Genomic DNA, 14,965 nt, shown 5'->3' on the forward strand with positions numbered 1-14,965 from the left:
CCCACTTGTTGTGCAGAGCCTTCTTCCCTACTGGCAATTCAATTAGTTCCCATGTCTGATTCCCCAACAAGGAGTCCATCTCATCCTTCATGGCTAACTCCCACTTGCTTGAACTTTTGTCCTGCAAGGCTTCATCATAACACTCTGGCTCACCACCATCAGTTAGCAGAAGATAATTTAAAGCAGGTGAATAACGCTGTGGAGGTCTAGTGGCCCTGGAAGTTCTACGGACCGCAGCTACAGGTGTAATTTGAATTTCCTGCGATTCTACATTCTCCCTATCATCTTCACCCCTTTCCTGGACAGTATTTTCAATCAACTCATCTAAGTTAATAAACTCAGAATTTTTCTGGTCTATCGCTGTGACATCTGACACTACGGTTGACCTGTCCTTGTACATAACCTGTTCGTTAAATATCACATTTCTACTTCTGATGATTTTCCTATTTTGTTCATCCCAAAACCGATAGCCAAATTTCTCATCACCATAGCCAATGAAATAGCATATTTTGGACTTTGCATCAAGTTTACTACGAGCATCAGAATCAACATAAACATAAGAAACACAACCAAAAACTTTTAAGTAAGAAAAATTTACCTCTTTATTGCTCCAAACCTCATAAGGAAGTCTAAACTTCATGGGAACTAAAGGTCCTCGGTTAATCAGATAAGCTGCAATACTAACAGCATCAGCCCAGAAAGTTTTTGGTAGTCCAGCATGTAGCCTCATACTCCTAGCACGCTCGTTGAGAGTTCTGTTCATGAGCTCAGCCACACCATTCTGCTGTGGTGTCCCAAGAATGGTCTTTTCCATTTTGATTCCATGTGCAGCACAATACTCTCTGAATCCTTCATCTATGTACTCTCCTCCGTTGTCCGACCTCAAACACTTTATTTTCAAACCTGTCTATGTCTCAACCATAGCCTTCCACTTCTTAAAAATTTCAAATACATCATATTTATTTCTCAGAAAATAAACCTATACCTTTCTGGTTGAGTCATCAATGAAAGTAACGTAGTACCTTGAACCCCCAAGGGATGCAACAGGAGAAGGACCCCATAAATCTGTGTGCACTAACTCCAATTTTTCAGCCTTCGGTGTTCTGCCATTTTTCAAGAAACTCACCCTTTTCTGCTTTCCTAGGATGCAGCTTTCACACAAGTCAAAATCAATGGACTTCAATTCCGGTAGTTTTCCTTTTGACAGCAGCATCTTCATCCCCTTCTCACTCATGTGACCAAGTCTGCGGTGCCATAAGCTTGTATCAGTACTTGCTTCAGCAACTGCAATTGTATCTCTTGGACTTGAGATCATGCATAGAGTACCAGATTTCTTTCCACGAGCCAATACTCTGGCTCCCTTTGTAACCTTCCAAGTGCCACCAGCAAACAGCATCGCATGCCCTTCATCATCAAGCTGTCCGACAGAAATCAAATTCCTTCTCAGGTCAGGAATATGTCGTACCTTCTCTAGTAACCAAACAAACGCATTTGGCAGTGACATCCGGACGTTTCCCATACCCACAACATCCAAGGCTGTACCATCGACCAAATACACCTTACCAAAATCTCCTGCTACATAGTTCTGTATAATTTCATGGTGTGAAGTAGTATGAAATGAAGCTCTTGAGTCCAAAACCCAATCATCAAGTGGACTGTCTACTGCAAGAAGTAGTGCATCCTGTACCTCTTCTGTTACAGCATTAGCAGAATCATCCTCACTCTTCTTCTTAAGACTTTTGCATTGTCTCCTAAAGTGACCCGTTTTCCCGCAGTTCCAGCATTGTCCCTTTGGCCAGGTCTGGATTTACTTCTGTTTCGATTATAATTTCTGGATTTTGATCTACCCCGATCTGAATTTCGGTCATTACCTCTGCCTCTGGTCTCAAGGTTTAGGGCAGAGCCGGATCCTGAGGTTTCGCCTGCATCTCTTCTACGAATCTCCTCAGCCAGAATTAAATCCCGTATATCATTATACTTCAGGTTTTCCTTTCCAGTAGAGTTGCTTACTGCCATCCTCATTGCCTCCCAACTGTTTGGCAACGAAGCCAAAACGATCAATGCACGAATCTCATCATCAAAATCAATTTCTACCGACGATAATTGATTTGTGATAGTATTGAACTCATTCAGATGTTGTGCTACAGATGCGTTTTCTGCCATCTTTAAATTAAATAATTTCTTCATCAGATGTACCTTGTTATTCGCTAATGGTTTTTCATACATACCAGACAAAGCCTTCATCAGATCTGCTGTAGTTTTCTCCTTCACGACGTTGTGTGCAACAGACCTAGACAGAGTTAATCTTATAACTCCCAGTACCTGTCTGTCAAGGAGAGTCCATTCCTCGTCCTTCATAGTAGCAGGTTTTTCTCCTAGAAGCGGTAGATGTAACTTCTTCCCATAGAGATAATCCTCGATCTGCATCCTCCAGAATCCAAAGTCTGTGCCATCAAACTTTTCTATTCCAGACGCCTTTCCTGCTTCCTCTGCCATTGCTCCCACTCGAACCTAACCCTAGGCTCTGATACCAGTTGTTGGGAATAAAGAACAAATTCCCGAAATCTGTGAGAAACTAGATATAGAAGAAAAATAACGCCAAAGAAAATATCAATCACACGCACAAGACAATATTTACGTGGTTCGGCAATTTTGCTTACGTCCACGGAGTTGTAGGGATTTCAATATTATCAGGAAGAAAACACAGAGAGTGCGGCGATACAATGCTCTCCCTCTCGCTCTCACGCAGGTACAACCACGCCAACCCTAATCACCCGAAAGCAATCCTTTTTATATGTTGCGCCTAGGGTTCCGTTCCATGGACTAAGCCTTAGGATAGAAATCTCTAATTAAATAGAGGTCGGGTCGTCATCCAAATTAAAACACAACTAGGCTCCACAAAAGCCCAACACCTCTCTAATCCAAGAAGGCAGCATTGGGAAGCCGTCAAATGGATACTTATATACTTACGGCGTACATCGGGATATGGCATCATGTTCAGCAAGTAACAGGGTTGTCCTTCAGTTATGGGATTTGTTGATGCAGATTATGCTGGGGATATGGATGACAGAAGGTCTACAACGGGATATGTGTTTACCCTTGTAGGAGGACCGGTATGTTAGAGATCTATGGTATAGTCTCCGGTTGCATTGTCCACGACTGAGGCGGAATATATGGCAGTCGTCGAAACTACAAAAGAAGCCTTATGGCTTACTTTTTTAGTCAGAGAGCAGGGGTTTCAGCAAGATGGTGTGGTGCTGCATTGTGATAGTCAAAGTGTCATTTACTTGGCAAAGAATCAGGTATACCATGCTAAGACCAAGCACATCGATGTGAGGTTCCACAGAGTACGGGAATTGATTACTTCAGATGAACTTATGTTGGAGAAAGTTCACACATCTGATAATGCAGCAGATATTCTGACCAAATTAGTTACTTCAAAGAAGTTCAAGCATTGCTTGGACTTACTCAATGTCTCCAAGTGTTAGAAGGGAGACATAACCAACCAAGCATTTTCAAGTTCAAAGTGAAGCAGTTCATGTTTTTGAGATTCTCCTAAGGGCCCTATAATCGCCAAGGTGGAGATTATTATTTATGGTTCTTATACTTCTGTTTTGATAAGCAAAGAAGGAAGGAGGAAAAACATGAAGGGGGCAGCACAACAGGACTCGTCGACGAGGAGCCTATGCTCGTCGACAAGGGAACAGCAGAGGTTCGTCGACGAAGGTTCTGAAGCTCGTCGACGAATAATTAATTACCGAGAGCAGGAAATTTTCAGACTTCTAGCATCATCGACGAGAGCCCTATATTCGTCGACGAAGATTTTTCATGGTCTCGTCGACGAGGCTCTGTGTTCGTTGGTGAGAGGCGCCTAGGCTGCGGCAGTTTTTCTGAATTTTGAATTTTTGAACGTTGGGTGGTTGGGCAAACGGGGGGAAACCTCCGAGGGACCTCTATATATGTCATCTAGGCATATTTTGAGAGAAAGTGTGATCATTAGAGAAGTGTATTGTGTACATTTTGATTTCCTAAGTGAAATTTGTGTGTCATTGCTTCCGTGGATGTAGGCTTTGCCGAACCACGTAAATCTTTGTGTTGATCTTGTTCTAGTTGTGTGTGTTATTTACATTCACTTGTTGTTGTTTATTCCACTGTGCATCTTCATTATACGATCCATATCACAACATGGTCTATCTCCCAATCAAAGGCATTCTTTACCAAAGAAATGTTCCAGCCTTCCAGGATATCCCATGATCAGTATTTTGAAAATGGTTAACGATTAGACTTTAGAGCCTCTAATGCTACGAGGAGAAGGGCAACACCAAATGGTCATGCCAAATGAAAACATTATCCCATGTCCACTTTGAATTTAATAAGGGAGAAAAACTCATCCCAATCCTAATGAACCTCCTAACCCCAACACCATAGGAACTTTTCACTTCTTTCGGCGCCCGACCATTATGATGAAGACTATATTAGAAGTGATGATTTTTCTCCAAAAATGGTCCTCCCCCTTCATGAATCTCCAAAGCCATCTTCCAAGGAAGGATTTGTTGAAAGTATAGAGAGACTTTAGCTCTAAGCCTCCCATTCGAATAGTTTGCTTAACAACAACTTGATAAATAGAAAATAAGGTATTTGAAGTCCTCCCTCATCCTTATCCAGTGGAATCTGTTTTGAATTCCCTCCAATCTTTTGGCAACTCTTGAGTCTTGACACACTTACATGTGAATTATCCATTCGTGTTGAATTGTATATAAATTTCAAGAAAGCACAGTTATAAACATTTCCACCATTAAATTTCTTATCCTGGTTTGTAGATGTTAAAAATTGTAGGCAGCCTAGGCTGAATTTTATTCTTAGGCGATACAAAATTTGTAATTAGGAAATTCTCTTCTTTTTTTTTTTTTTTTTGGTCAATTCACTCAAAAACTATATGCATATAATTTTTTTATGCGCAGTATTCAGAAAGCTGCCATATAAATTATTCATGCTCAAGCATGGTGCAACTAGAAATGATATTTATTTGTATTTCTGTCCCTTCATCAAAATATATTCATATTTCTGTCTATTCCATCCTTCACAATTGTAGAAACATGCAACGTTCTATCACATATATGTTTATTAGGCTTATTTTTAAAAAATTATAATAATTTTTTGCTTAATATACAGGAATTAGAATAAGGAGGAAAATTAGTTTTAAAAAACTCAAAAAGGCATAAACATATACAAGAATTAACAAGAAGCACATCTAAACATGAAATAATTCAAAATATTTTTTTTCTACGACAATTCTAAGAGAACAAAAGTAAATATACAGATATGAATACCTTGCTTGGCTGATGCAGCATTTTTATCCGCCTAGCCTCCTGAACCTCCTTCATTAATTCTTCGATGTCCTAAAAATCTCACACCAGTCTATTTTTGTTGGAAAAGTAAAAAAAGAAAATGGACAAGTTATACACATACTACCTACAACATTTTGAAATTTTGAATACTTGGGAACACAAAACTTCTAAAATTTTATAAATTTCTTGGCCATTGTTTATGCTTGGTATATTATTGTTTTTTTTTTTTTTGTTCAAAATTTTTCGTATTCATATTTTCTTTTAATAAAGTTCCCATTATTTTCAAAAAAAAAATGGAAGAAGAGAAACTTATATTTATATGTGAATGCAACCAAAAAGGTACAATTACCTCTTCAGACATATTTCAAGCAATGACAGTGCATCAACATGCATCAGAGATGTGCCCAAATAAAAATAATTAAAAATAATCCTGTACTTAGTGCAGACACGACTCTTAGGACTCACCAGGTTCATGTTGGAATACATGTAATAAAACTTGGTGGCATGTTTTTTATAAAGAAATGTGATAAGGTGATTCGTAAATCCACACAAAAGTAAAACTCGTGATCATTGTCTCTCTCTCAGAATTTTTTTTCTTGAAAACAAGGAACATGCCTCTGTGTAAGTGTGTGTGTGTGTGTGTGTGTGTGTGAGAGAGAGAGAGAACTTCACTAGCTGAGGTGATTTTTCTAGTTGAATTTTTTCTTTTTTCCCCTTCCAAGACGAACAGTAAAAAAGATGACCATCAACTAATATACAGTCAAATTTATCAAACATAAAACTTCAAATAATATTTTTATTTTGAAAATATTCTTGATAAATGAACCAATAACCGTAAACTTGCCTTATAGGAAAACTAAACAACAATCTGGTTTGTTGTCTTGCATCCTTCTCTCTTATAATTTGGGGAATTTCTTTCTTATATTCCTCACAGCCAACAGTTAGAAAATCCCAAAGCTCTAGAAAATAAGTTTTCCTTTGGAAGATTTCTAGGAAACAAAGCCTAAGCCAATTTCAGAAAACTTCTAATGTGACCATGAATTAGTATACCACTGTCATAACATTACCAAGAGTGTGGGACAAAAGCAAGATAGAATAAATTTCACACATTTACCAATGGGAGTGGAGGAAAATTTTGCTGAGTAGTGAAGAGATGTAATGATTGTTGGATGAATGGGGGAAAGTAATAAGCTAGTGCAGCTCAAAGCTAAAATTGAATTCTAGCCAAATATTACAGCAAACTTCAAGTCTTAAACAAAGAAAATTTCAGAAATTAGAACAAACCTGCTTCCCTGAAGCCCGGGACATCCGTTCTTCTTCCTGAAGGGCCTCTTCCACTCTCTGAACTGCTGCTCTCGCATTCTCAATTTCCGCACGAGCAAAAGCCCTCTCTTCATCAACAAGTTTCTTAGCATCTTCTGATGCCTGCACATGGAATGGACACGTACTAAACAAATGAGGGAGAAAAAAACAATTAAGTGCATATATAAGCACATTAGCATATTCCTTAGCATCTTGTGAGATACTTTCATTTGGAATGTAACATGCACTAAATACATGACGCAAAAAAATTGGTGCATGTATATACAGGCTTGCTGCTAACTATAAAATAGTTCTAGCTGAAAATGGATAAACCAATTAGTTTATTGACTAATCACAAAATAGACAATCAGAACTTGCTCATGTCACAAACTAATAAAAATACTGATTGATTTTATACCATAATCCATATAAAAACAACAAAAAAAAAAAAAGACAGAGGAAGGAAAGAATTTTTTAACCCAATATCTAAAACCAACATGAGGGCCAATTCCGTGTTCTGAAGTAGTTGGCAGCAACAGTAAACTTCCAACAAAACAAGGGCAAAGAACAATTATAACAAATGCATATATGTTACATTTACTTTCCAAATTGCAATCTAAGCCAAACATTAAACCATATAAAACATATATGTCACATTTACATTCTAAATTGCAATCTAAGCCATTGTTAAACCATGTAAATTCATAAAAACACATATACATGAAACATTTGGTCTCCCAAAAACAAAAGAAAAGGGAGGAGAGAACGAAAAAGAAACAGTTAATTACCTGTTTAAGAAAATTTGCTAGCTTTTTCACTTCCGCCTTCTCTTGAAGCAGTTCACCTTCCCTTTGAGTTAACTGAACAGCCAAAGCTTCCACCTAGAAAAAGTGGACAAAATATAATATAGGGTCACACACACAAAGCTAACTAGAAATCAAAGGAAATGGTACCAGAAACATCTTTGAGAAACAATGACAAATGTAAAGCCAAAAAAACACAGACAATTTGTAACAACACAAGATTTTCTTAGCCAAATAAATGATAAATAACTCAACAGTTACACATTCATATGAAATTTGTCAAATAGTTTGATATATATTGTTGGAGCTTCAGCTTTGAGGTAAAGTAGTGATGTAGGATGGCATGAGAGCTTAGGGTCCAGTAGGTCTTGAGATCAAGCCTCATATTTTTGGGATAAGAAAATTTATATTATCAGCAAACCAAATAAGTACAATAGGAGGAGAACAAGATGTCCTCCAAAAAGCAAAAGAAATCAACCAGGAAATTACAACAATGCTGCCTCCAATCCCAAATGAGATCAGGTAGTGGCAAACCCCCCTCCAAAAAAAAAAAAAACGAAGTAATGAAACCTAGAAAGAGGCCAAGAAAACTGCTCTAACCCACAACAGACAACAGAAGGTTGAGTGATCCTTAAAAGTTCTTACATTCTTCTCAATCCATGAGGTACACAAAAAATAGCAAAACCTGTGTTGCGCTAAAAAACTTCTCCCCTCCTACTCTTGCCGAAAGCCCAATATCTCACAAGAAAATAATTGCCCATTGCCCAAGGTGGTACCCAACCTTTTCCAAAACAAGAAAGAAAGGCACTCCATAGATGGGTTGCCACCCTGCAATAAGGAAAAGGTGGGCATTCGTTTCATTGGACTCATGTCACATCACACACGTATTAGGGTTAAGGGCCTTCTAATCTGAAAGAAATTGTGTTTTCTCCCAATATAGCGCACATTGATTTGTTTGTATTTCATATATATGTTAAAGTTCATATGTTTGCTTCTTCATGTGAAAGGCAAGGTCGCATGTGAGGGGAAGTGTGGAATAGCTTGATGTGCAATGTTTCAAGTCCTGTTATATGTGTTTTTCCCCATGAAATCTGTTAGAATGACTGTTCTATTTGTGTTTGTGCACCTTTTCAGGTTCATCTATTTGCCTTTTCACGCGCAAGTCAAGGTCACACATGACCAGGGGGAGTTCTATAGCTTGATCTACATTGTTGAGCCACATGGCAAGAGCTTAAGGTTTTAGGTTGTGGGCCAACAATATAATATAAAGCATTACCATTCCCTTTCAGGCTGCACCAGATTGCACTAGGGTTAAACAAACAAGTAATTACACCCATTATTAAAAATAAGAAAATTTTAACAAATCGACAACCTTATTTGTTTGATTGGATAGACACACCAAACACAGGGAGCTATTTCCATTTACAAGATCAAGCGATTGAACAAAATCTACATAAGCGGATATGGCTTGACTACAACCTCATTTGTTTATTGGATAGGCATTTTTAATAAATCTTTCTTTTCTATTGAGAGAACAGATATAAGCTTTTGGCCAGACTAACATGGTACCATGCTGCTTATTCAAGCGAAAGAATGTCTAGTGCCCTGCTCTAAATTTCAGTAGCCTTCCCAGATTTGTCTCCACTGTGGATTGAGTACTAACAAATTTTGCCATGAGTTGTAATTTTACGACTAGTACCAATTTTATCTTCTCCTCTTTCTACAAAAAAAATACAGACATTCCTACATCCCTTAGGCTAGTTAAGAGCACTAGCATATGTTATTGAATTTTTTTTAACATGTGTGCTTCAAGTAGTTATTCCAGGTTGTACTATAATAAACTGTGGCATTATCCAATTAATAATGCCATGTGCAACTACTATCTAATCATGTGGCTAAAGGACAGGTTGACCTGGAAATTTTAGCGTTTTGTAGGAAGGTTGTAACTTGTAAGAGAATTGAGTTCATAGATTTGACAGGAAAAAGCTATGATGGGTGAAGGTAATAAATTGCTGAAAGTTGAATAAAAAAATTGGGGGAAATTATGGACAAGAGATCAATAACCAGCTGCATTACTAGATCAATTTGACAGTAAGCCAACAGGTTGGGGAAATTACAGTCATAACAGACTGCTTTCAAGTTTAAAATATTGGATTAGTGGAAAAGCAATGTTTTTTTCTCTCTTATTGCATTTTTTTTGTGACTAAAGCAATCAAAACCAGATAAACCAGAAGAAGTATAAGTACAACAACAACAACAAGCCTTATGTCCTAGGTGAAGTCAGCTACACGAATTCTTTTCCAGCACTTTGCAAAATCTAGAACAATGTTTTAAAAGGCTCAATCAAGGCTTGCCTTAGTGCTCGCCTCAAGACAAGACAAGACATTCCTAAAACACCTTGAGGCTTAGTCTGAAATACCAAATCCCCCAAAGGTCAGTGCATTACACACCAAGGCTGTCTAGTTGAGGCTTATGCATTTTGGATGTGTGAATTTCAAGTTAGATTTTGCTATAAAATTGTAACTACATGTTTATATGGAAGAAATGTCATGATACAAATTGGTATCTAAAAAATTTTTAACCTCAACCTTTCCAAAATAACGCATCCCAAATATTGAAAATAATTTGAATTTTGTGAAGTTGTAGGCATGATTTCCTTAATGAATTCAAGTTTGTATTTTTTTTTTTTTAATGGCCAACAAGCAGTTTACATTTTTTTTTTTTTAAATGCAAGTTTTTTTACATATTTTATCTATAAAAAAATTTCTCAAAAGGCTTATGCCTCAACAACCTAAGGCTTATGCCTTGCCTCTTAAGGGTTAAAACACCCTGTGTTACACCTTTTGCCTAAAGCAATATCCTCTGATAAATGTAAGGCTATCAAATCCTTAGTCCAAGTTATGCTAGTCTATCCCTCCCCCTCCTGCCACTATCATTTACTAGCTCACTCCTCATTAGTGTGTTACCTGGCCTACATAGCACATGCCCGAACCATGTTAAACCCCCGTCCCTTATCTTATATTCTACAGTGTTATGCCTAACTCACCATGAAATATTTATTAAGTAATTAAAATCACTCTTAACCCCCACCCCCGGGGGCTTAAGCTTCATAATGGACTAGATCTGTAGCAAAAAAGTAGAAAACCATGAGAGCTACTTGCCATTATAACTCCAAAATCAGAAACTTCACAAAAATATAAGTTGGATAAGCAAAACTATTGAAAGGTCAAAGCAACCCATCAACATCCAGCAGTAGTAACATTCTGCTGAAATGTGTCCATAGACAGTTCTCTAGGGTGCTTGAAGGACTGGAGTTATCATGTTCCGTTCTTGTGCTCTAAGAAGAAAAAGCCTACTTCTAGATATACCAGGGATGCCATTCCAGAAACTGAGTAAATAATTTTCTTTTTCTTTGGCTGCTTGAATAATGCATTTGAAATTAAACTCACAAGTTACACAAACGTAACCATAACTACCTAGCTATCTTACCTATCACATAAGACTGCCAAAGACAGTAGACGGACTCAAAAACGGGCCAAGGGCACATTGGCCCCACTAGAAGTTAATAAAGTATAAAATTTCTGTTTGAAGTTTATTCAATAGGAAAATTAAGTGGCTCCCATTAAGAAAATATATAACATTTTCAAGACTCAACATCACCCAAAAAACAATCCTAGATCTGTCCCTGGCTAAAAAGGGACTGCCACTACCAATCTACCATACAGTGACAAAATGTGAATCAAAATGAAGAGCTTTGGAAGAATTAATAGCATAAACAAGACTAACCATAGCAATGGCCTCCTCCACATCATCCTTGTTTCTACCTGCCACACGGCCTTTCAAGGATTCTAGTGCATCTCTAAGCTTCTTCAAAAGAACATGCTTTTCAAGTGAAGCTGCCTCCCTTAGTCTGGCCTGGATTTCAAAGATAGCAAGGTTATACTTCTATTACAATACCATCAATATCAACTAGAAACTAATATTCATGACCGTTTTTATGCAGGGAAAATTTAAAACACACACACACACACACAACAACCCTTAAATGCACACCATATGTCCAAGCTTTTGATATTTCTATAATGCTCAAATCAGCCACTGAGAAATCTAAGGAAAAGAAAACAAAGTAATATTTTTGAATCTTACAATTTGTTCTGGGTTTCTAAACAACAAAACACTTATCTTAATAGAGTCAATATGAAGTATTAGGCTCCAATCCAGAAAGCAAAAATCCTAAAGTTTTGAGATCCCAAGAATCCAAATAGTCACCCGGCCTAATGCCAGAAATTGGCTAAATTTGCAAAGTTCCACAACTTCTAGAAACAGAATATAAAGCAAGAAACTTAAGAATGATACTTCATTGTCCTTTCTTCAACTTTCTCAACAACCAATGAAGCCTGTATTTGTGAAAACCGCATAAAATTATATATAATTAATGGAATAAAATTCTGCAAGATGTCATAAAAACACACAGAAAAAGCACATAGTCATACAGGAAAATAAACATACAACTTGGAACGATCAAACCTTATCAAACGTCATCCATTTTAATTAGAAATTATTACTCTTGATGTCATTCATTCAGGAAAAATTTTATAAAAAAATACCCATATGGGCACCTAGCTTTTTCCACGTTTCGATATTGCTCCAATCAGTCACATAGAAATCTGAAGAAAATAAAATGATAGTTTTGACATATATAGTTTTCCTTTTTTTTTTTCTTTTTTTCTGTTGGTATCTAAATTATCAATATATATCTTAATTAATCCAGTTCATAATATTAGGCTCTGCTGGGTGAAAAATTTTCAGTTTTTTAGGGTTCCAAAAAGAAAAAATTGTAAAGATTTTTGAGATTCCAAGAAAATAAAAAAACGTTCACCTAGCTCAATACCAGAAATTGATAAGTTAGTTATCAATTTTTAGAACAAAATGTAAAAGATAAAACTCAAAATAATACGTCATTGTCATTTTATCCACTATCTAAACAAACAAGAAAGCCTGTGGTTTTGTGAAAACCACCAAACCAAAAAAAAAAAAAAGGCCGAGTTAATGAAAAAGGGCATAAAATTCCACAACATGCATAAAAGACACAAACCAAGAGCTCAAACTGGAAAATAAACATAGAAATTAAAATGGCCAAACCTCATCAGATAATTTAGCAGCTGCTGCCAACCCCTTCTCAAATTTGTTGGCAAGGTCACGAACTGAAAGGCGTTTCTGTTGCTCTAGAAGCTGGGCAGTCTCTCTTGCAACAACTTCTTTCATGGATAACAACTTTGGGTCCTCCTTCACCTCCACAATCTGGTTATTGGCTCCAATTTTGTAATTCGGAAAGCGACTGGAAGCAAAGATCACATCAGTTGAGACTGCAGGCACCACCTCCTTTTGCATGGTACCTCCAAAATCACGGCTTACCCTCGTCATTATTTCAAACGAACTAATCTGTTGATTGCCAAAATCAAAGAAAATCCATCATGATTATCAACCATTTCATAGCTTACAGAAAACAACACTTTAATATTGCGAGGAGCTCCCTGAGCATGGTTTCTTGGTACAATAAAACTTCTTTTAAAAATGCCTAAATTTGTGAATCTGCAACCATCTTTTGATAACTAGAATTATCAAGTTTGTTATTGTCAGATGAATTTCATGACCCAATTATTACTACCTCAAAATCTCAGCCAAACTTATCAAAAACATATATTGACATGGCATATGAGCATATCTTTATTATTCATTTATTTCTCTATCTTTTTATTTATCAGGTTGAAATGGCAAATCTACCCAAAGTTGATAGCCTAATCTTGCCAATGTTCAGCCCAATTTTGGAATTTATGGCTCAAACATATCCCCATTAAAATATACCCTTGTTCAGTCAGAGGTGCCTTTCCTAATCCAAACTCGCCCAACTAATCACCGAAATATTAAAACAAAGTTCCCAACCTAAAATCAGAATGTGGGTCAGTGTTTGCCAGCCCCAATTATTCAAGTAAAGTACTTCATCTAAAATAATAATAATATACTGGAGTAATTATAATATACAACATTTAAGTCAGAGGTTCGGAAGAAAACAAAAATATTTTTTTTAGTTCCATTCATGACTAAAATATTATTTTAAAAAATCCATCCATCCATAACAATGATCATAGACAACCCAAGAGCAAAAGGAAAACTTTTTAACAGTAAGAACAAAAGAAAAACTTATAGGCAACACAAGAAGGAATTCAAAGAGCTTTTGTCATATCAGCGAGAAACTAGTGAACATTCATTCAAGGAAAGATGAACATTAAACATAGTTACCCCGTAGTGGTAGAAAAACCCATGGTAAATGCCAGAACAACCGAGCTAAAACCCTATCTAGTAAAAATCTTCCGCAAAGGAAACAGAGGAGCAATTCACAAAAAACAACCGCCAATGGAGCGAGGCCAAAAATTTGCACTTACTGATCATGAAAATGTTGCCAAATGTATATCGGATTTCAGGGCAGAGATTCCCGGATCAGATGCAGCGGCAGCTTGATCATCCACGGACAAGTTGAACGACGACCTTGAGAGAGAGAGCTGGGAGAGAATACAAAAGAACGTTTTTGCTTTTAAAAAGCAAAAGCAAAAGCGCCCTTCTCCCTCCTCCAATATCAGGAGCGTGGGACTGCAACTTCATTGTCTATGCGTGTGCCTGAAACTTCTACTCAATGGCGGGGTCCCACGTGTGGCTGTCAATAACTTAAAATGTCCATTTTACCCTTACAGAAGTAAGAAGGGAGGGCTTTCTGCAGTAATTTACGGTGGTGCCACTGTGCGTGCTCCGACAGCTGACCCACCCTGCGGACCGGATCCGGCCACCTGCGGGAACAGTCTCGAGCTGACTGGTCGCCGGACCGGCCAGTTTTCTCTTTTTCTTTTTGAGGTCAATGACCCTCATGCCACCCAATCAGCATAATTTTTTTTCCATCATCATATTTGAATTTTAAACATTGATATTGCTCAAATAAAGTCAGTGAAAATGTTAGAAACAATCCAAAGACCAAAAAAAATCAATTAATTAGATTGTATTTTCTTTTGACTATCTCTTAATTTAATTAAATCAAATCGGGATTTATGTTTGATCTCTTATCATTCTTTTACATTTTTTGTGATGCAATTGGTCAACTGTTCTTGTATTTGGGAACAAAAATAAGAAAAATTTAAAACGATAATCATTATTTTTATTTTCTATTTTTATTTCTATATAATGAATAAATATATTATAAAAATATATTTATTTATGTTATTAATTTTTTTGTTTTCGTTATCAATTTTAAGTAGTTTGGAAATAAAGTTAAAAATCATATTTTATGATTTTTAATTATTTTGACAACTTATTCTCATAAATTCTAGTATTCATAAATAGTTTTTTTTTTTAAATAAATCATTCATTTTATACACTTTTAAATTAAAATTAAAATTAAATGATTATATGAATTTAAATAAACACAACAAAATCAAGCCTTAAGTGTGACACCCCAATTTCCAT

The 14,965-nt window shown here is 36.6% G+C and overlaps 1 protein-coding gene across 2 annotated transcripts in view; it reads right to left on the reverse strand.

The window, feature by feature from the left end:
* The window catches only part of LOC131149027 (stomatal closure-related actin-binding protein 1-like), a 47,856-nt gene extending 33,479 nt beyond the window's left edge, over nucleotides 1-14,377 (reverse strand). Inside the window, exons 1-6 of one of the 2 annotated variants that reach the window (XM_058099064.1) lie at nucleotides 13,897-14,377; nucleotides 12,596-12,895; nucleotides 11,240-11,368; nucleotides 7,439-7,531; nucleotides 6,633-6,773; nucleotides 5,331-5,399 (exon numbers count right to left, since the gene is read on the reverse strand). In XM_058099064.1, coding sequence (XP_057955047.1) covers nucleotides 5,331-5,399; nucleotides 6,633-6,773; nucleotides 7,439-7,531; nucleotides 11,240-11,368; nucleotides 12,596-12,877 — 714 coding nt within the window. In that variant the 5' untranslated portion in view covers nucleotides 12,878-12,895; nucleotides 13,897-14,377. The remainder of the gene's footprint in view (nucleotides 1-5,330; nucleotides 5,400-6,632; nucleotides 6,774-7,438; nucleotides 7,532-11,239; nucleotides 11,369-12,595; nucleotides 12,896-13,896) is intronic. The other variant, XM_058099065.1, reaches the window with a different exon arrangement.
* Nucleotides 14,378-14,965: the final 588 nt, after the last annotated feature.

The sequence above is a fragment of the Malania oleifera genome, chromosome 2, assembly GCF_029873635.1.
Source record: "Malania oleifera isolate guangnan ecotype guangnan chromosome 2, ASM2987363v1, whole genome shotgun sequence".
Taxonomy (NCBI): domain Eukaryota; kingdom Viridiplantae; phylum Streptophyta; class Magnoliopsida; order Santalales; family Ximeniaceae; genus Malania; species Malania oleifera.